The sequence below is a fragment of the Gavialis gangeticus genome, unplaced genomic scaffold (assembly GCF_001723915.1).
Source record: "Gavialis gangeticus isolate Ggan-Ray unplaced genomic scaffold, GavGan_comp1, whole genome shotgun sequence".
In the NCBI taxonomy this organism is placed as follows: domain Eukaryota; kingdom Metazoa; phylum Chordata; order Crocodylia; family Gavialidae; genus Gavialis; species Gavialis gangeticus.
In genome coordinates, this window is record NW_017728955.1 from 880,643 (window position 1) to 907,722 (window position 27,080).

At 49.3% G+C, this 27,080-nt stretch overlaps 2 protein-coding genes across 2 annotated transcripts in view; one reads left to right on the forward strand and one right to left on the reverse strand.

Annotated features, from left to right (window-relative positions):
• XRRA1 (X-ray radiation resistance associated 1) overlaps positions 1-23,459 on the reverse strand; it is a 28,477-nt gene extending 5,018 nt beyond the window's left edge. The window contains exons 1-15 of the mRNA XM_019514279.1: positions 23,392-23,459; positions 22,532-22,636; positions 19,759-19,901; positions 19,206-19,277; positions 17,950-18,022; positions 16,422-16,519; positions 14,738-14,871; positions 12,586-12,690; positions 10,876-11,126; positions 9,919-9,959; positions 6,792-6,929; positions 4,326-4,419; positions 2,267-2,385; positions 1,433-1,846; positions 758-923 (exon numbers count right to left, since the gene is read on the reverse strand). Coding sequence (XP_019369824.1) covers positions 758-923; positions 1,433-1,846; positions 2,267-2,385; positions 4,326-4,419; positions 6,792-6,929; positions 9,919-9,959; positions 10,876-11,126; positions 12,586-12,690; positions 14,738-14,871; positions 16,422-16,519; positions 17,950-18,022; positions 19,206-19,277; positions 19,759-19,901; positions 22,532-22,625 — 1,942 coding nt within the window. The 5' untranslated portion in view covers positions 22,626-22,636; positions 23,392-23,459. The remainder of the gene's footprint in view (positions 1-757; positions 924-1,432; positions 1,847-2,266; positions 2,386-4,325; positions 4,420-6,791; positions 6,930-9,918; positions 9,960-10,875; positions 11,127-12,585; positions 12,691-14,737; positions 14,872-16,421; positions 16,520-17,949; positions 18,023-19,205; positions 19,278-19,758; positions 19,902-22,531; positions 22,637-23,391) is intronic.
• Positions 23,460-23,512: 53 nt separating this feature from the next.
• SPCS2 (signal peptidase complex subunit 2) overlaps positions 23,513-27,080 on the forward strand; it is a 17,009-nt gene continuing 13,441 nt past the window's right edge. The window contains exon 1 of the mRNA XM_019515463.1: positions 23,513-23,611. Coding sequence (XP_019371008.1) covers positions 23,573-23,611 — 39 coding nt within the window. The 5' untranslated portion in view covers positions 23,513-23,572. The remainder of the gene's footprint in view (positions 23,612-27,080) is intronic.

The following is a 27,080-nucleotide window of genomic DNA, read 5'->3' on the forward strand; positions in this document are numbered from 1 at the left end:
TCTCCTTTTTGACTGGTGTGGGAGACTTATTGAGGGGTGGGTCTAAATTATGCCTAAGAGACCCCTTAGGTCTGCAGACTAAGGGAGACTTTCCTTTTTGCCCCCGGACTTGGGGAAGTACCCCAAGTGCCTGTACTGGGTCAAGTACCTGTAGGACTATTAGGCCTGTGTTTCCCCGAGGATACAGGGCCGAGACAGTCTACTCTCGGGGTGGTGGCAGCACGTTACCCCCAGACTAGCAAGTGTGCTCCGGGAGAGGGGTCGGCCGGACATAAGGCACCCCTAGGGAGGCATTCGGAGCCTGGAAGGTGGTCGGGCGCAGGGAGGTGGGCGGCTCAACGCAGGAGCGCCCCCTACTGGCCCGCCTCACGTGGTGGAAACAGCGGAGGGATACGAATACCCAGCTGTGTTCCTGAGGTGGGATCCCTGGGCCCACCACATAACTGAGCAAAGGGAAAGTCTCTTAGGTCTTCAGGGGATCATCAGTGACACAACTTTGTTCAGATCATCTGCATGGGGGACTACATAGGAACACAGCACCCCTCCTTGCCCCCACCCCGCATACACTGAGATGCCCTGGTGTGCTATCTAGGCTGCTGGAAAGCTTGAAGGCAGGTTGGAGTAATCCATAGACACTGAGGTCAGAAGGGACAGCTGTGACCATCTGATCTGACCCACCTGAGCCAAGCCTTTCTGAGAGAGTGGTGAGTGCTCTCCCCGGCCAAGAGAGAGCAAGACACCTGCTTTACTCACTCACCGACTGGTTCAAGGAAACCAGGGTCAGTTTTGGCATCGAGCAGTTCTTCGTAACCTTTGTATTTCGCTGGAATGTGCTGGTCTCTGCTCCCTTTCCCCTGCTTGCTCCTCTTTGCATGTCTTTCCTCTGTTTCAGGTCGCCAAAGAGGACCAGATGCACCATCCACCTTGTGACAGGAAGAGGAAATATTTACAGAGGTTTTTCACTGTGGCTCTGGTCATGCCCTCAGGCCAAGAGGAACCCTAGAAAGGGAGCAGATCTCCTCTCACATTCATCTGTGATCACTTCCATCCTCTGGGATGCCCAGGCCAAAGCCTAGCAACTGCTGCACCAACTACAGCTCCATCAACTGGGGCTCCACAGCTTTAACGAAAGGCACTCAACACCTCAGGAAGTGTTAACATTAAGTACACCTAGATGTCCAAGCAGCTACCATGCTGGTGTGTACTATGATACCACAACTTGATCATCTAATACAGGATCCTGACCTCACAGCACACCCCAACCACTGGTCAGGGATGATATAGGCATAGCCATGCCTATGTTCTACCATAGGCATTTTCCAGGCTTCTGGGATTTGCTGATTGCTGCCCCCCACCCCTCTTTGCTACATGTGTCAGGGGTAGTTTAAGGCTTCTCAAAGGCGTTGAGTGTTGGCTGCCCAAGCTCACACACCTGAGTCATGAAAAATGACTCAACATCCTCTTCAGCTCCTTCAGGTCCAACCTCAGAGTCCCAGTCCTCTGTCTCTGGCATCTCCCGGTTGCTACCAAGGGTTTCGGCACTGTGGGATGCCTCATTCTCCTCTGCAAAAGACGATCTGATCATGGAGTCCTCCTCTGCCAGGCTCAGGCTGGGGGAACCTTCTTCAGGCTCCTCCAGTTTGGCTTCATAGGGAAGCATCTTGTTCTGCTCCACAGAAGATGATCCAATTGGTGGAAGTAGGTCAGGCAGGCTCAGATTATGTGATCCTTCTTTGGACTTCTCTGGTTGTGCTCCCTTGGTATCCAAGCACAGTTTCCAGGAGGATTCTTGTGGGGCTTCTAGCATCAGCAGCTGCTTTGGCACCTTTGGGAGGTGAGATGTTATCTGAAACAGAAGGAGAGGAAACCTGCAAAGCCATGGCACACACTGGGCAGGTTCCCACGACTGCTCTGCCCTGCTGGGACAGGAATCAGTGCTAGTGCTGAGCACACAAGCAATGATGCACACAGCCAATGTCAACATCAGATTGCACAATGGTGTGAGCTGACAGGTCAAGACGCAGCTTGCCCCAAGCCTAGAGGTCAGACTGACCTGTGCCACAACTTGACTCAGCTGCAGCTGAGTTTATTAGCATGAACTACCAGGGATGCCCTGCAGCCAGGGAACGTGCAAGCTGACTGGTCAGCAGGATAAGCCAAGTGCAAGTTAGCACAGGGCAGGCAAAACCCCGTACTCATACAGCTGCAATTTTTCACATCCCCTGAATGGGAGCTGACAGCATCTTGGAGCCTCGGCCCTACCTACCTTTCTGTTGGCCTTGAGGGGAATACAGATGTGCAGCTTCCCAAGTTTGGAAATCTTTCTCCTGATCAGTTTTATCCCCAGTTTGCACTGCAGGAAACTGGTCAGCAGAGGTGGATCACCTGCAAAAACGTGGGGGTTGCTTTAATCAATGCAATGGCAGTCCCAGTGATTGTCCCAAGCAAGGTCTCTCCAGAGCAGAGCTCTCATGGCAAGGCAGAATTCTGCTTGGCTCTGTGGAAGCCAGCTGGAAGGACTCTGCTGGAAGTAAAAACAGGGGCAGCACTTTCTGCTGGGTCCCATTAGGTGCAGAAAGAGTTAAAGCTTTTTTATCGGGGGTCATCTAAGTGTCCCTATGCCTGTGCACTACTACAGGGATTTCCTGGGTTTCTGAGCTTTGCTGGTTGCCCCATGGGGCTGGGAGGGAACCCTGCTCCCCCCACCTTTTCTGCTACATGTGTGAGTGGTTTGAAGCCTTCCTCAGGGCTTTGGGTGTTGACTGCAGCCAAGGCTAGAGATTGTGACTGGCCTGTGCCGATGCTCCTGCTGAGATTCAAACCTGGATGTTCATGGCTAGAGGGTCTTGCCCCACCACTCAGGATCACACTGATGCTATATTTGTAGCCCGGCTGTGCAGGGTTTTGCCTTCCTCTGTAGCAAACGGCATGGCCTTTCCTGGGATCTCTTAAGCATATATTAACATCAGCAGGATGTTGGGCACCGTGGTCTCCCAGCTTTACCTGTGGCAGGTTCAAGTGTGAGGTCTTGCGTGGCATCAGAGTTAACTCTGTAGTTTTATTAAGAAATTAGATTGTGGATTTGTATAGCATGGTTTGGATAGGGCTGATCCTGGCTCAGGCAGGGAGTTGGACTAGATGTGACCTCTGGAGCTCCCTTCCAGCCCCACTTCTTTATGACTATGAAAAGCCTTGGGGCCCAGCTCCACTGACATCCATGGAGACCCTCAGCTGCCATCACCCCACAGATCTCAACAGAGCTACGGTGACTGGGGACAGTGAAGGGTCTGCCCCCATTTCTCAAGAGGGCTGACAAGTCACTGGCACAGGACCCCAGAGGATCAAGCTTTCGGATGTGGGAACCTAAAGGAATTAGCCTCTAAAATCAAGAGTCATGCACCTGAATCTCTTTGACAACCCAGAAGACCCTAGCCCCAGAGCCATAACAAAGGCTCAGCACCCTATACAGGCTCCCTCTCCAGAAAGTCAAGACCTTAGATTCCTACATAAAGTGGCCCCATCTCCAGGGGGAGCTGGAAGTGAAAACTCCCAAGCAGCCCATGCTCGTTAGGAGAGTTGAGGCATGCTCCCCACCAGCGCAACTAGCTCTGCTCGTGGTTTTAGGGATGGAGTCCCTTATCCCAGCAGCCTTTGCACCAGCTCGCAGCTACGGACACAGTCTCTGTGTCTGGGAAAGCAGAAGGACCATCAGATGCAACTAGTCTATGAGGAGCAGCGCACCCTCCGCCCTTTCCCTACAGCCACCCACAATGTGAACCCTGGTGCCCTAGTGAGGAACTGAGTATTTGTGTGGGGCAGACCCTTTTGTGCACTGAGTGCATCTCCCCTGCATGGGTCCCTCCTCACAAAACATCAAGCCCTGTTATTCTTTGCACCACCCTAACACAAGGAAGCTCAACTCCCGGCCTGAAGGCCAAATCTGGCCTGAGGAACTACGTCACCTGGCCCACACAGCTCTCCATGGGTCCAGGCACTTGGCAGTAGGGGAGTGGTGGCAAATAATGTTGCTGCTGCTCTCCCACTGCCAAATTTTTAAGCCCTGTGCAGATGGATCAGACCCTGGCCAGGCCAGCACAATGTGCTAGATCAGGCCTATGGATGGGATCCAACCCAGCACTCCCCATCCAGCCCATGGGGTGAAAAGGCTGGGCACCGCTGCCCCAGTGCCATCATCCAGGACCCTTTTGGGCCGGATGCCATATCAGTGCAGAACAAGGGAAGACATACAGTCTAAGGCACTAAGGACAGTGGATGATACAGGGAGATGGGAGAGTTCCCTGTAGGGTGCACGGCCGACACTGTACCGCTCCTGGAAGTGCTGAGGGGGTTCCCGTAGAAGCTCAACTCCAGCAGAGATGGAAAGAGAACGGCGGGAAGCAGATCCTCCTCGCTCTCAATCTGCAAGATAAAACACTGTCCAGCAGAACTGCCTCCAGTCCCCTCCCAAGTGGCTGTGCTGAATAGGGGACATGACCTCAGAGACTGGGCACAGGATGGTGCAAACGCCTCAGGCAGCAACTGAGGATGCAGAGGATCTGGAGATAAGCTGCATCCCCAAGGCACTGAGATCATGTGCCACACCCAAGCAAGCTCTGGCAGCACAGAAGGGTGCAGACACCCTCCTCTCTTGCAGCCTGGCTGCTCAAGGCAATGTGGATCAGCACATGCTGGGAGGTGCAGCCTCCATGAGCCACATCTCCTTGTCTGAAAGGAAGGAATCACAGGACATAACATGAAACAACAACAGTTGGGCCTGAAGGTGAGACAGGACGAGGAGCGAGCCAGCCTGACCCCGCAAGCACTGCAGCTATCTGAGCTGCGTGTGTGGGCACAAGGCCAGGGAGGAGGGAGAAGGTGCCTGCTCTATACCAGTGCACTCACAGCCAAACCTCCCACTGCTTTCTGAGCTGCATAGGCTGGGCAGGGCAGTGCTGGGCACACTCTGTCCTGCACCCGCTGGCAGCTGACGGCCAAAGCAGGCATATGTGTAGGCCACGTGAATGCAGCAGGGGCAGCGGTTTCCAGGCTACCACCCCGGTTTTCTGAGGCAGAGGCAGGCAGGCAGCCTGATCCTGCTACTACCAATGCAATGGCACAGGGGCTCCTAAGAACCAAATGGCATAGGCCAGGAGGGAAGTCACTGATTCACCAGAGAGTGCAGGTGAAACAAGGCAAGTCTGAGATGAGGGACTTGAGATTTCCAAGCCCGTCAGCATCACAGGGTAAATAACATACTCTTGGGGTGGGTGAGAGGTCCCATCAAGGACTTCTGCCAGAACCAGTTATCTCCACCAAGAAATAATGCCTATAGTTTCATAGTTGGTTGGAAGGGACCTAAGTAGGTCATCAAGTCCGACCCCCTGCCATGGCAGGAAAGAGTACTGGGGTCAAACGACCCCGGCTAGGTGATTATCTCGCCTCCTTTTGAAGACCCCCAGGGTAGGAGCCACCACCACTTCCCTTGGAAGTTGGTTTCAGATCCTAGCCACCCTGACAGTGAAGTAGCACCTCCTGATGTCTAGTCTGAATCTACTCTCAGTCAACTTATGGCCATTATTCCTTGTAACTCCCGGTAGTGCTCAGGGGAACGGGGACTATCCCACAGCCTCCTGGTCCCCCTTGGCCAGTTTATAGACAGCCACCAGATCCCCCCTCAGCCTTCTCTTGTGGAGGCGGAACAGGTTCAGGTCCTGTCACCTCTCCTCGTAGGGCCTGCCCTGCTGCCCCCTGACCATGCGAGTGGCCTCCTCTGGACCCTCTCCATGTTGTCCACATCCCTCCGGAAGTGTGGTGCCCAGAACTGGATGCAGTACTCCAGCTGCGGCCTGACCAGTGCCACATAGAGGGGGAGGATCACCTCCTTGGCCCTGCTCGAGATGCATCTGTGGATGCATGACAAGGTGCGGTTGGCCTTCCTAAAGCATTCCCACCCTGCCGGCCCATGTTCATCTTGGCATCAATGATGACTCCAAGATCCTTTTCTGCCTCTGCACTGACGAGAAGGGAGTTCTCCAGCCTGAAGGTATGGTGCTGGTTGTTCCTCCCCAGGTGCATCACCTTGCACTTGTCAGTGCTGAATCCCATCCTGTTCTCCTCCGCCCACCCCTGTAACCTGTCTAGGTCTGATTGCAGCCTATTCCTCCCTTCTAGTGTGCCCGCTTCCCCCCACATCTTAGTGTCATCTGCAAATTTGAACAAGGTGCTATTCACCCCCTTGTCCAAGTTGCTGATGAAGATGTTCAACAGCGCAGGCCCCAGGACCGAGCCCTGGGAAACCCCACTGCCCACATCCTTCTAAGTCGAATATGACCCGTCCACCACCACTCCCTGGGTGCGGTCCTTCAGCCAGCTGGCGACACATCTGACTGTGTAGGCATCGACGCCACAGTAGCCTAATTTCTTAATGAAAATGGGGTACGAGACAGTGCCAAAGGCCTTCCTAAAGTCCAGAAAGACTACGTCCACCGCGACACCTGCATCCAAGGATTTTGTGACATGGTCACAGAAGGCTACCAGGTTGGTCTGACAGGTCCTGCCTTGAATGAACACGTGTTGGTTGCCCCTAAGTATGATCTCCCCTGCTGGTCCCTCGCAGATGTGCTCCTGGATAATTTTCTCAAAGAGCTTCCCCAGGAAGCCTAGGGCTTGCACACAGGAGAGGAATGACAGCTCTCATTTCCTGCACTCTCACAAAGTCCCTTCAACCTGCCAGATTGATCCTTACACCAAGGCAGATCAAGGGAAATCTTTCACCCCAGGGACTGAATCACCTTGTTGTTGGCCAGGCTGAGAGACCTCAGTTCTGGAAAGGGCGGCACAAAGTCTTGGTTCATTGTGTTCACGGAAGCTGCTGGAAGAGCCTCAGAGTCAGCAGGGCATGACTGGTCGTTCCCTTTCTCGGAAACATCCTACCAAAAAGAGGGGAACAGGAGAAAGGGAAATCTGATGTCACACCAGGAGGTAATAGGGACACGGCAACATCAAATCCACTCCAGTGCCCACACGCCCTAACAGCCACCAGCAAGGCATTAAGTCTAAAGAAAAATGTACAAAGTTAGTAGATGGAGCGCAATGCTCAAAACGTAGGAACAGGGACCAAAATGCCTGGGTTCCATTCCCATCTCTGCCACTGACTGACTGTGAGACCTTGGACAAGCCACTTAACCACTCTACCTTTAAAAGATGAGATGGGATAAATGGGTACCAACCTACCACTGGATACTTTTTCTCTGATGGCCGCCTCTTGGGCTCCAGGATTTAAAGTCTTCATCTGTAACTCTAACGCTTATGCATGCAATGAATACCTTCTTGTACAAACTGGACACAGGCACGCGTCATGAACTGGTCGGACACATCTCAACAGCAACTAAGAAAGCAGCATGGGCCTTATCAATGTAAATGGGGCACTGAACCTGACCATTTGATGTCTGTGTAACTCACTTTTCCCCTGGTGCTGAGAGCTGGCAAGGCAGATGTGGAACTGTCATGTTGGGGAAAACTGTGTGACCTCCTGGATGGTCCAGCAACTTCGATGACATAGCAAGCAGAAGAGGAGAGACTGCTTGTACTTACTTCTTTCCTGAGAATTGCTGTACATTTGTAAAACATTTAGAGACCTTTGTACAAAGCTCTTCATGGAAATATAGCCTGGCTCTTCCTATCTGGATATTCAGTAGCAGCTGATAGTTCCTTTGTGTTACTTAAAAAGCAACCAAAATGCACTTTAAAACAGCTTTCTTTGAAGCCTGTGCCATCGCAGGACCAAGTTCTGGGGCACCTTGTGAGAGCCTTTCACATGTCGCATGATGATGGACGGGGAACCGCCTTGCAGTCTGAAATACATCCAGCTTGGTTGTATAACATGTGAGATGTGGGTTACACTCCCCTCTCCTGGATAGAATCAGAACTACTCTTATTATACGTATGTATATACACACACACATGCATATTCACACATGTGCGCACATACACACATGCATAGTGGTGGGCTGGGGGGGTGTTGCACCTGTGATACTAAAGAGTTGTGTGTTAACACCTCTGAAAAAATGTGCTGCTTTAGTGCCTAAACACATCTTGGTGCCTAAGCTGAGGCCCTCAGGTCTGACATGATAGGCAAAAAAATGCATGCAGGGTCATACAGTGAGGGAATGGCAACCCTGGATCCTAACTGCCAACCAGGAGCACTACAACACACTTACAACCGGGTAGGAAGTGTTACAGGGAATCAGAAAGGCACGTGTGTGCAGCCTCACCTAAATTTCAGGCTCTGAAGTATAATTCTGAGTTGTTAAATGTTTTGGGGTCTCTTCTAGTTGGGCATCTCACACACCCACGTATATTGCAGGGGATGCATTGGGTGGCCAACAGGAATTGCAGGATGGGGATCTGAAATCCCACAGCCCTCTTGGTGTTAAGCAGCATTTGCACTTCTCCCTGCAGCCGTGAATTGGGTGTTTCTGACCACGTGGAATCAGAGTCAGAGCCTCCTAATCGCCCAAGGGCACAGCCTTATGGACTTGTAGAGCAGGGAAGCCTCCATCTACCCAAAGGATGGCTTAGAGGTTTGGGAGCTTGTTGAGGATTTGGAAACCTTGGTTCCAGGACCCATGCTGCTACAGAGGTTCAAGCCCACTTCTACCCCTGGGATCTGACTGTTTATGCTTTTTATTCAACAACAATATAAAAGGCTCAAGCAGCCCTCAAGGACGGAGCCCAGGAGTCCCTCCCTGGCAACTACCCACCTGACTAGGCTGCACCCAAACTCTCTCCTGCTTGGTCACCACCTGGCCATGTGACTTGACTGCCCAGCGGGTCAGCTTCAAGGGAAGCCATGAAGGGTTCCCTCAGTCAAGCCCAGCCTGGCAGGGGTGGCACTGTTCTTACTTAGTAAGTGGCGAGGTAGGTTCAAATGCCCTCTTAGCTGAGTGTGACCTAGAACCCAGTCTCCAGGTCCCTGGGTCAGTGTCCTAACTACTGGACTATGGAGCAAAAGGTGTCCAGGGGTCTCCTCTTCCTCCACTGGGCCTTGCTGCAAGGGCAGCAGCTAGTTTATGAAAAGCCAAGTAGTATGCAGTGGGGGTCTGACACCAATGTGCACATTCCATCCAAAATGACAGATGTACCAGGCATGAAACAAGACCCAACTTCTCCTACAACTAGATTCTGGCCCTAGGGCAAGAAGGCACAGGCATGGGCTGAAATACCCCGGACTTCCCCTGCATGTAACCATGTAGCTGGGACTTGGCTGAGCGACCTATTAGACAGCAGATGCATCCCTTCTGCTGAAAAAGCTGGTAGCAAGCTTGCATCCGTCTTTGACTCCAAGCCTGGGTGAGCAGTATTTTGCACAGCTCTCCCTTTAAAGAAGCCACAGCAGATGTAGGTGAAATGTTCACTGTTTAGGTGAGAAGTCCTTTGAGAAGGCTTCTTTCTGACAATGGTGGGTCCTAGTCATAAATCATTCAGGCTGATCAGCCTCAGCATTATCTGATGGGCTTGCAAAAAATAATTCAGAAAGAGACTAACATTGACAGAGCGAGAATCCTGTGGAAGAGGAAACTGTGCAATATACCTGCCAAGCCAGTGCTCCTCAAGCTCGTTAGACTCAAGGCTCCCCTCTGGAAATGGCAGCTCTCAGCTTTCACTTGTTTTTTGACTATGGAAAAATAACAAAGTTATTCTGCCATGGTGCAGAGCTCCAAAAGCCGACAGCGGGCAGACAGGTGTTGACACTATGGATTCCTATTTGAAATCTGTGGGTTATGGAGCCTGTCGAAGTGCTTGCACATCTAACAGTGCTAATATGTTGTGGCACCATGTGGCACCCTTACAAGGCTCTCGCAGGCCCTATGGTGAGAATCACTGCCCTGAGCTGTACACTAGCAGGGGAGCTCTTACCAGAGATGGTGGCTCTCGAGAGGCTGAAGTGAAGATAACCTCTGCAACAAAGCACAAACAAACAGGTTCGAAGTACAACTGCATGAAGCTGACTGTTGTCTTAGCTGCTACCACACCCAGGGGAATCTGAAGGATACAGGCCATGCTGGAGTCATCTGCAGTGGCTGCACAAGGACAGCATGGCCACTCCCAAGCACACCCACCCACCCACTTTCATCTGCACACTCCCAGCCTGGAACTGCATCAGTGAAGCCGCCTAAGGGCATCCCCAGCAGCTGCTCTCAGCCAAGCTAGAGACTGAAGTCTAGAGAGTAGCCACAGCAAGATCCTCTGGAATCTGGATTTGGAGCATTGCTGTGGTGTAGGCATCCCCGATCTTCAGGTGATGTCTTTTGTCAGAGGCTGCCCACAAGAACACCAGTTAGTACCAGCTAAGGCCTGGCTCAATGGCAACACATCTACTGAGGCTAGGAGCAGGAGCTGGCCCTTAACTTAGCGGGCTTGCTGAATGCATTGCATTCTCTGGAGGAAGAGGAAGTCAATGGGACTTTGGTATTGAATACCTGTGTTCCTTGGGCCAGGATTTTACCCACTTCAGTTGTAAGGTTGGGGGAGGGGGTACTTCTTATAATCATCTCATCTGATGTCCCACCGCAGCACTCTCTATGTCTATGGAGGAGCTCTATTTTCCTGCTGCTTTTTTTGATCTTGGCTGGTCTCACCCACTCTTCCCCCAGGGAATTAATTCCTAACCCTAATTTCCTCCAGTGCTGCTGAGCACATGCTGTCTGAATCCTGTCGCATGTAGCTGTACCCACTGATGCACAGTGAGGAGCTCCAGAGAAGCCCAGCAGTGGATGAAAAGGTCTGATCTTTCCGCCCCATGAAACCTGCCAATGATTTCAGCAGGAGCTGGGAGAAGGCCCTGAGGGGGCAAAGCAAAGCAGAGCTGTTCACCTGTCCTGTCTAGATCCTTGCTGTTCTGTAAGATAAAGTATTCCAGTTGTCCTCCCTTCTCCTTCGGCTCCTTGTGTCCATCTGCCCCACCTCGCTGTCTCTGCTTGTGCCACTGCCGGAGCCTGCTCTCTGCCTCTGCTCTGGTACCCATCTTGGCCACGTCAGGGGAGAGGGAGAACCGGGAATTCCCCTTCTGATGCAGGTACGGGACCTTCGAAATCCCGTTCTTGTCCAGATTCAGCTGCTTCAGGCTAAGCAAAGGCAGAAATGACAGGCAGGCCTGAGACCTCACCATTGCACACACACCATTATTGCCCTCTTTTAAGTGCTGTCACAGGCACATGGAGCTGTGAGCTCCCCTAGCACCCACGCGGCTGCTGTCCATCCCTGAAATACAGTAGATCACAATCCTAAGAGATGCACAGGACCCTTCTCTCCCACTGAAGTCAATGGAAGTTGAAGATGCTTAGCACCAGTCAGGAAAGCCCAGCATCCCTCAGACCAGCTTGGATACTGCCATGCTCAGGAGTTAGCAGACCAGGCCTGCTGGCAGTGGGCTTGATGCTCTTCAGCTTTGCCTAAAAGCAGTTGTACAAGGATTTTTCACTCGCTGTCCTTCCACAGCAACAAGCAACCCATTGCCTGTTTTACCCTTGCAGCCAGGCTGTGAGGAAGGGAAGTGTTATTATTCCCATTTTCCAGACAGCAAACTGAAGCCCACAGAGGTTGGCTGGCTGGACTGAGGTTACATAGAAAGTTTGCTGAAGAGCCAGGTATAAAATCCAGGGTTCCTGCCTGCTGCTACCTGCTTCAGTGTAGTTCCTCCCCTCCTCATGATCACAGGCCATTGGAAGCTCTGCTCCATGACAGCTGAGGAAGGACAAAATGCCAGACTCGGCATCTTCCTAGCACCCAACCTGCTGGGAGGAAACGTGATCCAGAAGCTAATGTTGGCACTGGGAGCTGTGTGCAGGAACAGATAATACCAACCCATGGCAGACGATGTTGAGCAGGTCAGTGTCTGTGCAGGGGCTGGTGGTTTAAAGAGCATCAAAAGCACAGAATGGTATTCAGCCAGGTTCTCCTCACCACTCCCTTTGGCATTTTCATGCCTGGCCCTTCCCTAGCTACACAGCGCACCCACAACTAGCTCCCACTAGGATTTTACCAAGGGTGTCCTCCGAAATCCCACTGGATCCATGAAACACATCACCAGCTGGCACCTTCACAATACAAACCCCCACCAGGAATCTCCTGGGGTGGGACTGTGCTGTACCCTCTTCAGTACAGCTGCCTGTGAAATGCAGTGCCCACTACACGGGACACAGAAATAACAAATACAAATGCTTCATCAAATAGGGTCTACCCAACAGCTTCCCTGACCTGGCTAGACTGAAATAAAGTGCTGGGCCTTGTGAGGCAGCTGCAAAGAACAGGAAATCTCACTCATGGCCTCAGTTATGCCCCAAAGGTCATGCAGAGCCTTGGGTACCAGCAAATACACCCATCTGTCTTAGGGCAGCTGGTGGTTTTCACTGTGCTGTTGGTTCCCTTTGATTCCCAGATCCCAAGACTGGGCAAAGTAGAAAGGAAAATCCCCTCAAGCAGTTACCCTGACTCTCTGTACAGCTTTCAGTGGGGGGGCCGCAGGCAGAGATGGGGGCATGCCAAGAGTGATCACACATCTGCTGTGGGCAGAAGGATCTTTACCTGCGAAGATTAGCCAGGCTCACAAAGACACTCGGGTGAGAAAGATCATTGTCATCCAGCAACAAGATTTCTAGAGAAGGGAACCTTGGTGGAGTAGAACCACCCCTGCAGATATAAAGGGACTCTCATTAATAACTCACACTGACAAAGACCGGCAGAAAACACACCACTAGCTGTCACACGAGGGGAAAATACAGTTCAACCAGTGATACAAGCCTTGATCTCTTCCCATTTTCATACAAAAATCTGACAGGGCATTTGAGGTGATGTGTTGTATTAACAACCTATTTATAAATGGCATGTGGAGCATTAACTAATGATTAATCCATGTTATAAACAAGTAACTACCTTACATGTGCTCTTGGTGGAAGACCAGTTGGGACTTATAAAATGCGCAACAATTAGCCCTTGAATGACATTTATTAACTATTAATCCCTTATTTACTATTACCTAAGCCAGGGGCTCCCCACAGATCAGTAAATTTCGTGGTGGGGGAGCAGTAGCAATTAACACGGCTACCCTCCCCTCCACCAAATTCTCAAACCCCAAGCCCTGCATGGTAGGTCACAACTGAGACATGTCCCCTTGTCTCTACATGGCTGGGCTGGGGCCAAGCCTTACCCCCTCCCACTCTATAGGGTTGGGCTGGGGCAAGGGCAAGCCTCTTTCTCCAATGGTGCCAGATTGAGGCTGGACTGCTGCCCACCCCCTACCCCCACCCAGCTGGAGGGGCTCCGCCATGCCTGCCCCAGGCGCCAAAACACCAGCCAGGTCTGGCCCATGGACAGACCAGGCACCAGGCAAAAAGGTTGAGCACTACTGCACTAAGTCTTTATTAACAATCAATAAGCAGAACTATACTATATACTGTAGCCATGACGCAATGTGTTATGCTATTTTTACTGTGGCACTTATAACAGTGACAGACTAAAGCCGTGGCACCTGCCAGCCATCCTGGAAGCCCTCTGACAGCAGGCACCAGTCCTGAAGGAGCAGATCCTGTTCCTTGAGATGACAAAAGGGGTTTTGCTTTCACAGGAAGCAGGGTTGAGCATAAAGTCCTTGCTCCAGCAAAAGTCCCATATGAGGCAGTCAGGTTAACTGATTTCAGGGGGAGTTTGTCTGAGCAAGCATCAAAGGCCCAATCCTGATCACCCTTCACTCCCAGGATGCCACCAGGATCAATGGGAGCTGAGGGCACTCAATACCCTTGACAGTCAAGCCTTTAGGTTTGGGCCCAGAAAGGATCCAGTCTGGCCAAGCTGATACGAGTCCCCGTACCTCAGGTGGGAACCCCACTGATTTCAAGGGTAGTACTGACATGACGGAAGTGTACTCATGTGAACAACGGGTTTGCAGGACAGACTCAAGATCATCACCACCAGTTACATGAAAGCACCCCCCTGCATTGGCTCCTTTAACCCAACCCCTTGGTTCTGCAGATTTATCCTCTGATTACTTGGGCTTCAGACACTGAAGCTGCTATGGCTCCAATGAGCCAGTGGGGCCTGCGCAGCCTCTGTTCAAGCTACCCACAAGCTTGCACCCATTCCCTGACCTCAGACGCCCCTGGGGTGAAAGGGATGAGACTGGAGTTAATGGGGATGCCTCATGTGATGACAGCTGGGGGGCTTTTCCATACTCAGCACCTTATCTAGGTAGGAGGGCTATGTCATCTCCCCCTCAAATGACCCACAGGACAAGAAGAAAGATCTCTGGTCTGACCAGGCTCTCCCCTACTCCCAGCAGATCTTGGAGCTGACAGAGTCTGCAATCTCCACAGCTCTCCTTGCACTACAGTTGCCACAGCCAACCTGTGTGTTTGTGGAGCTAACAAACTGGACATTCCCTCTCCATGGGTCTCACTCCCTCTGCTAGGTATCAGCTACTGTGAGGTTATTCACTGATAAAAAAAAATAAAGGATTGCCATTTTCAAGAGGTAATTGCTGTCAGGAGAGGTTAAATCCCCTGCCAGCCAGCCATGAAAATGGGTCTCTATCAGATTAGCAACATTACCTGCCACACAATCATCCCCTTAACCCCAGCAGCATGTCTCTCAAATAGGACAGTAGTGTTAGTTCATATAATGGCCTGACTTTACTCAGGTCAAGCCACTAATGCTTAAAGCTTGTCTTTTTTTCAGGACTTACTCCTCTGAGACTACCAAGTCGGAAGGGAGAGATTGAAGTCCGTTGGCTGTCAGGTGAAGAACCTTGAGTTGAGACAAAACTCCCAATGCTCGAACATCCTCAGGAGACAAATTATTGTAAGACAGGTCCAGTAACTAGAGACCACGAGAAAGAGAAAGTCCTGATTTAATGCAGAACAAATACTTAGTTTGGACTCTGCTGATATCCTTTATTGCTAAGCCCTGTGAAGAGAGTTGTTTCTTTCCCTCATCATAATCATCACACTTGGTCTGGAAGATATGTGATTTGATTTAAAAAACAAAATATGTCTATAACATTGAAAATTATACTTTCCCTAAAAAAAAAATTGATTGTAGGATAAAACTTCATTTTTCAGCAATAAAATATTCAGCAGCTATGACAACATAGTATTCTTGTTGTTCGTTCATGGAAGGTGTACCATGGAGTGTGATAGAGCCAGAACAGGGCACTGAGGAGAATGGAGTTTTAATGGGGGAATACTTGACAATGATGGGCTCCATCTACACAAAGAACCTTATGGTCCAAAATCACACTGAGCCACTGATCTAAAATTGTATTTCTGCTAGCAAGGCTGTAGCAGATGGAAGGATGGGGCACAGCTCTGGCCAAAAGGACCTTGAAAATTCTGTTGTCCAAAATGCATGTCACTGAAGCTTGGCCCATCGTCCTGTCTGACCCAGCTGAGCAACTCACTCCCTGGATGGGCAAGTGAAAGTGCAAAGCTCTAAGGCTGCTGAGTTAGCTGGTGTAAAGAGGACCTCAGACCCACTTCCCCAAAGAACCTCCTACACTAAAGTGGGAAGAGGTACAGGAGGTAAAGAGATTGCTTCACCCAGCAGAGCCCAGAGATAACAGCTGTGGAGGGGAGAGAGAAAGCTGAAATTTCCCATATCCAGGTGACATGCTGGATTCTTGGTCACTTGGGGTCTTTAAAACAGGATCCTCTATGTCTGTAAGGGCTTTGCTCTTGCCCAGGCATGAGTGTGATGGGCCCAATGCTGACCCTGCTGAGGAGAAATTCTTGGGCTTGGTTCTTGCCTCTTGGTCTTCCAGTCCAAATGGGTATTTTGTTTCCCAAAACATAGTCAGTGATTAAACCCAGGGGTGATGCTGCTGGGGCTGTAATGTGCCTTATAGGGTCTGAAAAGACACCTCTCTCTCTCTGGCAGGGCTGCAGGGGGCACAAGGACTGAGGATGACCAACACCTAGAACCACAATAGCTGCGCCTTTGCCTGAGGAATTCCAGTGCCTCAAAGCATGTCTCCAGGGAAGTGCATGAGGCATTCAAGTCAACCCCATTTTACACACAGGATAGTTGAGACCTAGAGGGGAGAACATCAAGCAACACCATGCAGCAAGTGGGCTGCTTGGCCAGGTGTCCTGACTGTGCACCATGCCCCAATCAGCTGTGGCCATTGCAGGTGGGCTGGGTCACGCTGTCGCCATGTGTTTAAAACCAAGGACCCCACAGCCTGTTTGTAAGTGACTGCACAGTGCAGAGTTGGAAGAGATTTCAAGGGTCATCCGCTCCAACCCCTCTACATTCTCCATTAAATAATGTGCACAACAAATGGTACATAGATACACATTGCTGTGACCACCCCAACTGTACCCTGAATGTGGGGCTAGAAAGTTAGAGATCCCCCCTTCTCCCAATCTTACCTCCAAGGTCAGAAATTCCCCAGCCTGGATTTTCAGATGCCTCAGTCCGTTCAAGGAAAGTTCCAGCTCCCGTAATCCTGGAAATTTACGGAATGCCTCTATATTAATAAAAGAGACAATATTCACATGAGAAATCAGTCACTTTAAAAGCGTAACTCACATCTGGCTGTGACAGTACATGAGGGTAAAGTACCAAGAGTGGGACCATGTTTCCCTGAGAGGGGAAGGAACAAGGCAACTATTTCCAATGCTTGGTCGAGGGGTAAAGCTTTTCCTTTGAAAATGCCAACTTTTAAAAATGAAGACTGGCTTCCTAGAGGGAGGTGCTGTTGTGTCAATTTTGAAGGAAGGAGTGGCTTAGAGAGTCCAACTATTAAAATGATCCCACTGAGATGCAACACGAAGCAGTTAAATTAAGCTTGGCATCAATCTACATGCAGAGACCTTGGCCTGCTAATTTCCATGACAGACACACCAGGACTTTCATGTTAAAAAGGCACAAAGAAATAGAAACAAGGATAAGAGACTGAGACTGAATATCCTGTCTCAAACAAAGCAACCTGGAAAGGGTTTCATTAAGTTTGCCTTGTCTAACCATTCAATTCCAGTGTCACAAGGCTTTTCTTTTAGAAACAAGTGGGATACACGGGAGCAGAGCATGCTCTCTTATGCTTGTTTCACTGTAAAGGTAGGAAGCCTCAGACAGGTACAATAAAATATAGAACTTGTCAGAGTCAATCAAACCCACACTCCACCTAACCCAGTGCCCCGTGTCCTGTCCAGCGCCACTGGTAGGATTTCTCTGGCAGTCGTCAGTACCCACTGCTTCAGAGGAAGAAGACAGACCCAGATAAGCAGCTGTAGTAATTTGCCTCCCATTGTAGCTCTCATTTTGATTAGCAAGAACTAGTGATTGGCTGAAGCCCTGAAGCTTGAAGCATCTCTCCCTCAAAAATGTGCTGACCTTAATCACCCTGGATACTCTTGATATTATTCCTGGATGTGTTTGTAGGAAAATACAAGCTAAACCTTAACACAATCTCTACACTATAGCAGGGCCAAATATAATTCTCTTCAGAAGGACCCATTAAAATTCCTTGATCTCTGCTGAACAATTTTTTAGGTTTCTACTTATTAATGGAGCAGAGTGCACTGGAGTTGTACTCAGGAGACTCTGTCCTGTTCCTAGCTCCCCCACTGACTTGTTACATGACCTTTGACAAGTCACTTCCCTGCTCTGTGCCTGTTTCCCCTCCTGTTATATGGGATAATGATACTGACTTCCTTTGGAAAAGGTTTTGAGATTTACTGATGAAAACAATCATATAAGAGCTAAGTGTTATCATTATAAGAACTGCTGCAAGGGAATCTACTAGAATGGGTGGGGAGAAATTCTTTTGCACAGAAGTGCTACATGTACAGGGTTTTTTTAAAGCCTAATTAAGGCTCTAGCCACATGCTGAGACAAGCTTATCTCTGCTCCCACATTTCTGGGACACATCTCCATTCCAACAACATTATTCCTTACCTAACGTCAAGAGATTTTCTGTAGCGTTGACATAAGCAACGGAGTCAAACTGCTCAAAGTCATCATCTTTGACCTGAGAAAGTACAAAGGAAAACAACCAGCCTGGTTTGAAATCAATGAGTCTTTTTTTAACTCTTGCAACATCTATATTGCAGTGTCTTCCAAAAGTCATACCCAGCTCTGCTGAGTTACAGAAATGGAAAACAAGCTCTTTCACGTGCATCTTCACGGTGAGTGATTTATATCCATATCTGAGCGTGTGTACTTGCCTAGCTCAGCTGTAAGCAACCATGCTGCAAATCCTTATCCTGCTTCATGTGTCCTCCCTAGTGTTTCATAGTTTCTAGGGTCGGAAGGGACCTGAGTAGATCATCTAGTCCGACCCCCTACCATGGCAGGAAAGATTACTGGGGTCAAACGACGCCTCCTGTTGAACTCCTGCATGTTCTCACTAGGGGCCATATCCCATGATTTCTTGTGCCACTCTATGATTCTTTCCCTGTGCATGCAGGGAGAATTACAGGAAAGCACTGGAGGACAATCAGCACTTCTGTGAGCCTTCTCCCTGTCAAGTGGACCAGTTACCATCCCACAGGAAAGCTGTACCTGGATCTTAACCTTTCCCTGTTAGCTAGGACAGTTGAAAAGTTGAAAGCACCACTAAGCTTGGGTGAGAGGGTCATATCTGTTAATAGGCAAGAGATCAACTAAATCCATAGTTTCATTGTTGGTTGGCTTGGAAGGGACCTGAGCAGATCATTAGGTCTGACCCCCTGCCATGGCAGGAAAAAGTACTGGGGTCAAATGACCCCAGGCAGGTGTTCATCCAGCCTCCTCTTAAAGACCCCCAGGGTAGGAGCCAGCACCACTTCTCTTGGAAGCTGGTTCCAGATCCTAGCCGCCCTGACAGTGAAGTAGCACCTCCTGATGTCTAGTCTGAATCTACCCTCTACCAGCTTGTGACCGTTATTTCTTGTCACTCCTAGTAGTGCTCAGGGGAACAGGGACTCCCCCAGTGCCTGCTGGTCCCCTCTGACTAGTTTCTAAATGGCCACTAGATCCACCCTCAGCCTTCTCCTGTGGAGGCTGAACAGGTTCAGGTGATACAAGCCAGTGAATGGTTGCAGGGGAAGAAGGGTCCATGTTCTCACACATTTTTTGCCTACAACACCAACCTGCAAAGGCCAGCTTGGTGAATATCTCTCAAGATTTCATGAGGTTTTCTACGTTCATTTTGGAGAGCATCTCATACTCACCAATGCCAGGTTTTTGTTGCTTATATTCACAGAACACAGATCTGAAGGTGTCTTCACACCATGAAGCTTCATCTGGGAGAACAAACCAAAGGGGTAACACTATCCAGCCTAGAGAAGCAATGTGATAGTTGGCAGTTCACCAACATAACAAGCAAACCTCAGGGAAAATGAGGATGAAGGATGAAATGGTTTTAATGCCTAAACTATGACTGAATAGCAAGACAGATGCTTCTGGCCTCATGTAATACTTGTAACATTAATAAAACCAGTGCAAGATCAAAAGCAGACACAAGCTGTTCCATTGAGTAAGGTTGCACTGAGTTACTGAAGCTTTCTGATCACAACATCCTTCAAGATTTTAGAACTAGTAGATGTTAGCCTCTCTGTAGCACAAGTGACTCACAATAACAGAGTGGAGAGGGTGAAGTGAGGGCAACTGTAATAGGAAATACCAGATTTCAGAAGTGCCAGTCAAATATATTATTTTTACCTGCAATACTAATCATATCTTGAGTCACTGAGGCACAACTCGGCGGAAATGGTTTACACTCACCAGAAATGGCCCATCCAGGACGTTCTCCTCAGTGACCTCTTCTACAGCTATACAGGGTTGGAGTGCTGATATATACAGTGAAGCCACTTTTACCACTCTTTTCTCCTGACTAGATTTATGTGCCACCAGCCAGTGACCAGCCCCTGAGTTAAGAACGTGCACAATTAGAACAGATCTCAACGTGGCCAAGAAACTTCAGAATATGCCTTTTATAGAGCACCGACTGCCCATTCAGCACTTCATCAATTGCTCTGATATAAACATGGTCAAATTACCCATTTATAAATGCCGTACAAAGAAAATAATTAGCGACCATATCACTAAAGACAGAAATAGCCAGGCTGTGACTGGAGATGTGAAGCAGAGTAATTCTACTGCTTTTTAAATGTCAATCCTGGATTTTTTTTAATGATTTCTAAGTATTTCATAAGTGTTGACTCTCATGCAAATCAACCCCAGGGAAAAAAGAACATAAAACAAAGCAAAAAGCAACTGTAAGGAACACACGCTGTTCCCTGGCTGCTATTCTAAAGCTCCTTTCCCACTCTCTCATCATGCTGTGACTCCTGCTGGAATGAGCATTAAAATGGTGGATTATACAACTATTCACAGTGTATCCAGGGAAGCACTGGAACATTTTCAGAGACATTTAAACAGGGTTTCAGAATGTGCTCCTTTATTTTACAGATTCTGATGATGCTTGTTGGCATATGAATAACTTTTAAAGGTGCAAGCCATGGACTAGAACCTTATTGTGGTTGGCTCTGTCTACACACAGAACAAGAGAGTTTACTTTCTGTCTTGTTCCTGTCTTGCTCTGTCTTGTTCCTTGTCCCAACTGCAGCACCCTAGGATGCTGTGAGATCCTGTTAAGGGTGCCACTCAAAATTAGCAGTGTTAGGTGTACAAACCCCTTCACATGATTCACAAAATAAACCCAGATATTTCAAACAGGAATCCACATTGTCAAAACCATTCTGACTCACTGTGGGATTCATGAGTTCTTTGCAATAGAAGAACTATTGTATTGTTTTGTTACAGTCAAAAAGCAAGTGAAACATAAGAGCTGGCATTTTCCAAGGGGTGCTTCAAGTCTAACAAGGGATGCCTTGAATCTAAAATCGTTGAAAGTCACAGACCTAAGCTATAGTGAAAACAATGCAGTTTTCTATTCTGTTTGTAAAACAAAATTCACCCTTTCTAGACAGAAATGAAGACAAGGTCCCAACCCCAAAGAATTTACAAGCTATGAGCTAATAGGTACCCCTAAAATACAGCCTTAGCAATGAGAGGCACAGATCCAGGCTGAGTAGGAATTTTGACTCCGCGATTTTATGTATGCACAGAACTCAGCCATTAGCAAGTGAACATACAAACTAGCATTCAAGTAAGTACCAGTGGTACAATATGGTAACAAACTGCCCTGCTTCCAGCAGGTTTGCCCTGCGTATAAACTGACACTGTCCATTACCGTTGTGGCCAAACTGCTCATTTGATAACGAACAATGATAAGCACGGTTTTCTGAAGCAACAGCCCACAGAAAATTTCAAAAGGCTTTTTGGGAGGAGAAAAAAAAGTCAAATAGGTTCCTGAGAAACTCCACCATGCTTCCAGAAATCCATACTATTTCCACATAGCTGTCTCATAACTACTCTTCCAGAGAGGCAGCAGAAACCCTTCCGGCTAAGCAGGAAACAAAAGCTGCATGCTCTTCCTGGCCTCCAGCTGGAAAAAAAGACTTGGGAATAGCACCACTTTCCAGAAACTTAAGGCATCTCACCAGAACACAACCTGATTTTTCCTCAGTTTCCTATGGGTTTCTAAAAGGCTTTTTGAAATTGGTGGGCCACTAGTTTCATAGTTAGTAGGGTCAGAAGGGACCTGAGCAGAGCATCGAGTCCAACCCCCTGCCACGGCAGGAACGAGTACTGGGGTCAAACGACTCCAGCAAGGTGTACATCTAGCCTCCGACTACTTCATGAAGCTGTGCTGGGAACTGTTTTAAAGCCAAGCAAAGGAAAATGCTGCTGAGATGGCACTCTAGAACAAATGCACATACAAGCCAAAACATAAAGGAGAAGCACATGATCAGTGCGGCCACAGTGCACCACAGGTACTTCCCATCTGTTCAGTTACTGGTAGTTCAGTTCTCTAGTTTAGACACAGCCTTAATTAGCTGTGTTCACATAATGCTAGACCAATTCTCAAGAGCTGGGTTCAAATACTGAAAGAAGTTACTTGTACAGCACTGTGTGGCCTTGTATAAAACAAGCCGGTGAAAAATAATGCTTTTACACACTGACACTTAAAATGGAGTCACCCTCCGTTACTTTGTTTTGATTTTTTCACACTGAATCAAATTCAGCCCAGGAGTAAAGAGGCACAGTTCCCACAAGAGTCAATGGGAACTGCAACAACTTAAACCAAGGCTGAACTTGAGCCAGTGATTTTTCCAATATTAAATGAATGCAAAAGCAAGAATTCTTGCATGCAAACTGAAACAGCCATCTGGAGTTCCTAGCTTGAATGCTGTTCAGCTCTTGAAGCATATATCAATCAAATGGGTGATGAAAAGACACCAAAAGGAAAAGCTAAAGGATCAAACCCTTTGCTAGTGTAAATCAACAGGGCTTCAGTGAAAATAATGGTACTCTGCTGATTTATACAAGCTCAGGATCCAGCCCCAAGCTTTTAACAGTCACAAGCCTGAAATCCGACAGGCCTTCCTTCTGCTGCGTGGCTGCACGTTAGCTGCTGTCAAAGCAATGTTACCTTCTTTGTTTGTCCGCAAGATGCTCCTGGCAGGGAAGCAGTTGGTTGCGTAACTGCTTCCATTGTCCAATTTGCATAGTCCTGTTGCCATCATCTTGTAGTCATCTGCAAAGTTACTAAAAGATCAGGGTACAAATAAGTTACACCTGCAATTAAAACTTTCCCTGGCAGCCAATACTACTGGACCAGATCACTGAACAGACGTTGAATGATGCTGTGTAAACTGTGATAGAGAGAATGGGGCCAACGTGTTCAAATGGGGGTGCCAAGATTCAGACAGTAAATCTGCCTTCAAAATAGCAGGCTGTTCATGATTCACTCAACGCAGAACGTGACTCACATCGTTTCCGTCTTTTAATTCGTGTCCCTTTTCTCCCTACCCCCTTCCACTGAAGCCTGATCAAGCCACATGGTACCGCCATTTTCACACTGACCACTTCAACCAACAATAAGGCGCTGAATAAGTTGCCGAGGTGTTTGCACCTCAGCCAAGACTTCACAGACTGAGCAGAAGCTGCGTGTACTCCAAGCTCCGCAAACAAAGCCCTTCTCCTTCCCCTCCCCATATGACTCCAGGTCACTATACTTTAACAAGGGGACTGTGGTGTAGGCCAGGGTGTGATCTGAAGTCTGCAGTCGGCCTCCTTCAATGAACTCAAAACGTGGTGGTGCTTGGACACAACATGATGCTCTGCCGCTGTTCAGTGCTACTCGGCAAAAGGCCGGAGCTGCCAGCCATTGCTCTGAACGGAGCTACTAAACGACGCCTCCATTCAACAGCAAAGGCACGTGTCAAGCCCACGATGTGGCCCCGCATCATTTCACAGAACATTATCAGGGCGCGATGCGACAATACTCACCTGCGCTCGCGCCGTCTCCATGGCAACCGCCGCGCTCCGAACGCCGGCTCCCGGCATGCCCCGCGAGGAGGGGGCGGGCAAGGAGGGGGCTTCCGGTCCCGTGCCCAACCAGTGAAGGGCGGGAGCCAATCGGCGCCTGACAGGTCGGCCGTGCCGGCGCGCGGCGGGAGGAGGAGGCAAGATGGCGGCGAGGGGAGGCCGGAACGGGCTGCTGGACAAGGTGCGGCGTGGACCGGCTCCCCGCTCCGTGTGGGGGGCTCCGGCCGCCCCGGAGGCGTCGGGTGCGGCCCAGGCTGTGGGGGGAGGGCGCGCAACGTGTCCGCGATGATCCCTCGAGACATCCCGGTCCTCACTTGCCTTCTCCCCCCCGGGCGCCCGAGCGCCGCTCGAGGGGACCCACCGGCGCGGGGCTGCAGGGGTCACCCCCCGTCCCGACCTGCAGCGCGGCTGCGGACTGGCAGAGACTATAGAAACAGCGCGAGCTTCATGGGCCGGGGCACGCGGACCCGGCGGGAGGTGCTGGTGGGGGGTGTAATACACAGGTAGGCCAGGGTCTATGAAATAGTTGGGGGAAAAGATCTTTGCGAGCTTTTGGGTACAAGCACCCTTCGTCAGGCAAAGACTCCCTAGGCCCGAGGAAGGGCCTCTGTGCCTGGAGGCTTGCAGACATCTTCGTGACAACGGTTTCGCTGGTCTGATGAAAGACACCGGATTGACCCAGAGACCCTGGCCCGCCTGTGTTGGTAGACACACACAGCTACGCACACACTGTGGGTAGTGTATAAGGTGCACATCTACCCTACGCACACACTGTGCGTAGTGTATAAGGTGCACATCTACCCTACGCACACACAACTTTGGTTAGTTTATAAGTATAAGGTGCAAATCTACCCTGCATGCGTGCACATGCACGCACACGTTTTGGTTAGTGTATAAGGTGCACATGTACTCTGCCTTGCACTGTGACTTCAGACTAACCCAGCTAACTGACGCGCTCCCGTTTTGTACCAGCACAGCTGTGTTGGCTGGAGATGGCATCCCTGCTGAGCAGCTAGCTGTGCTGGCAGAAGTTGCCGAGGTAGACCTGTCTTAATCTTGTGCTGTGTTAGTGAAACCAAGAGTGCTCGGCCCTTGGCCCCCAAGGCTCCCAATGGGACTGGAAATTTGCTGGTGGCAGAACAACAGTACTGTTCCCCCACTGTCAAATTTTCAGACCTATGGGGAGCCCCAGGTCCTGCACACTGGATCTGGCATCCCCTCCCAGCACGCAGAGCCAGGCAGAAGCAGTAGAGCTCCAGGGCCCAATCCCAGTGTGGTGGGCTGGGAGGGGGCAGTGCTGTGACCCTGCAACCCAAACTTAGTGTGCTGCGGCAGAAGGGGGCAGAGCCAGGTGCCCTAGGATCAATCTCAGTGCCAGGCCCCCCAGGACCCAATCCTGGTGCACTGGTGTGGGAGGGGGCAGTATCAAAAACCAGTCCTGACATGAGGGGGCAGTGCCAGACCTTAGAGCCTGCTCCCAGCATTCAGAGCAGGGAGGGGGGTGGTGCAAGGCCAGATCCTGGTGTGCAGAGCTTGATCCAGCCCGCAGACCAGCCCTGCTCCACTCATCTGCCCAATGGGGCCAAAAGATTGAGCGCCAGTAAGTTAAATGATTTTATACATGGAAGAGTTGGCTCTCACCTGAGTTTCAGGGGACCCAGATTGTTTGCATGGTACAGCCCATTGCTGCAGATTCTATAGCAACCAGCAGGCTTTTGGCAACTGCATCAGAAGCCAGTACAAAAGAAACTCATCATCATCAGTCATAGTAGACTCAACTTACCATCACACCTGGGGCCAGTTCTTACCATCCAAGGTGTGAGTTGGTGGTGCAGGGCAGGCCTGTCATGCTGTTGTATATACATCTTTGCACATCAGGCAACCTTCAAGGTTAATAATATAGTACCTGCCATAGCGCCTAAAAGGAAGTTGATTTTTTTTTAATAGTATCCTTCTTTCCCTCTTCTTTAATTGCATGGTTATTTATGCTCTTTATTAGATGCATCTTCCTCAGGTCCTTTCCGCCCACTCTGAATTTAGCTTGGAATGGAGCACTTTAAGCTTGAAATCAAAAATCAAAATCATGGTTTGGAGCATTAGCAGAATTCACAGGTATTACCTGATGGGGTCACAATGTGAATGCTTCTGCTGTGGCCCCCAGCTTGAGATGAAGATGCACGTTATTGTGGCTTTTGGGATTTTAAAAACCTGCAGAGAGCTGAATTAACTGTTGATATGGACAGCGGTTTGTGTTTTTTTAATTCGGTACTTCCGGAAACGTTTGCTTGCAGGCGGCTGTTGAGTTTTCTGTTTTCAAAGGGCTGCAGTGTTTGTGGTTAAGTTTCACGTGCTGGCTTCCTGGAGGCCTTCTAGAAGTGTCATTGTTACTGCTATTATCTTTTGTAACTGTTTAATTGCAGTCATTTATTTAAGCGATCAAAGCAAATGTGTTCAGAGGATGCTGTGGCATTTGGTAACCATGCACTAAAGCTGTTGGTACTGCTAATTATAATCTGGGATAGTCTCTTCAAGGTTTCTGTGGGTGGCCATGTCATCTTCTATTACTTGCACACAAACTTGAGAACTTTTCTTTCTCCTGGTTTCATCCCCCATGTACGCTGATCCATTTTAGAATGCTTTTATCTGCTCCATGGGATGGCTTTAAGGAAGCCTGATGATAACCTCCAGAAGCAGAGCCTTTGGGGTGCATAGCATTAAAACATTATCTGAAGAACTGGAGTTTGAACACATTTGCAAGTGTCAGTTTAGTCAGACAAATCCAAGCACTATGGGAGGCCTCTTGACTGTAGTGTGTCATGACCAAAGGCAATTATGCAGCATTTTTTATATTATTATATAACAAATATGCTAACCAGGTTGAAATTTTCTCCATGGGATTTGTGCAGGTTACTTTATTCTGCCTTAGTGGTTCTTTCAGCATTCTTTGAACATAGGATCAGCTCCAGGCCTTTTCATTAAGACCCTAGCCACCTGATGGTGTATGATTGATCATGGCCCCTCAGGGTTCTTTGAGATGCTGCGAAGCTGCCTTATTTCTCTTAGTTACCAAACTGAGTGTTGTGGTGTCATTATTAAATTTGTTTAGCTGGCAGGAGGCCTCCAATCATACTTAGTGTGCAAAAGTTCCAGTGTTGGTGTTGCCTCTCATGTCAGTGTTTGCTTGGCCTCAAGCCTCCCTTTTTGAGCCAGACAATTGACTAGCTGCTGCCTTCTCCCTTTTTAGTTTAGTTGGACACTTGATATTCTGAGTAGGCTCTGTTTTGCAGGGGAGAAGGGCTTATTCCAGCCATTCTTGCTGGTAGGCTCAAGGCTAAACAGAGCTATGAATGAAACTATGTTAATTTTAGAGAAGGCATTTTGATCAAACAGCTCAGTATTTAGATGCAGTTGGTGGCTGAGAGATAGCAGGGTGTCTTTAAAACTGGATTTGAGTGAGTCCAGTTGTACCAGGAAGGAGGTAACCCGCACGCTTTGACAGATGTTACCTGTTGAGGGCTGATCTGTGCTCCTGCATTGCCTAGTTTAGGGGTGTCAAACTCACCTTCTGCCTCAGGCCAGATCTGCCCAGGGAGCTCTTTGTAGGCGGAACCAGTGGTGGTGGGGCAAGCGCACTGATTGCTGTGGCGGGG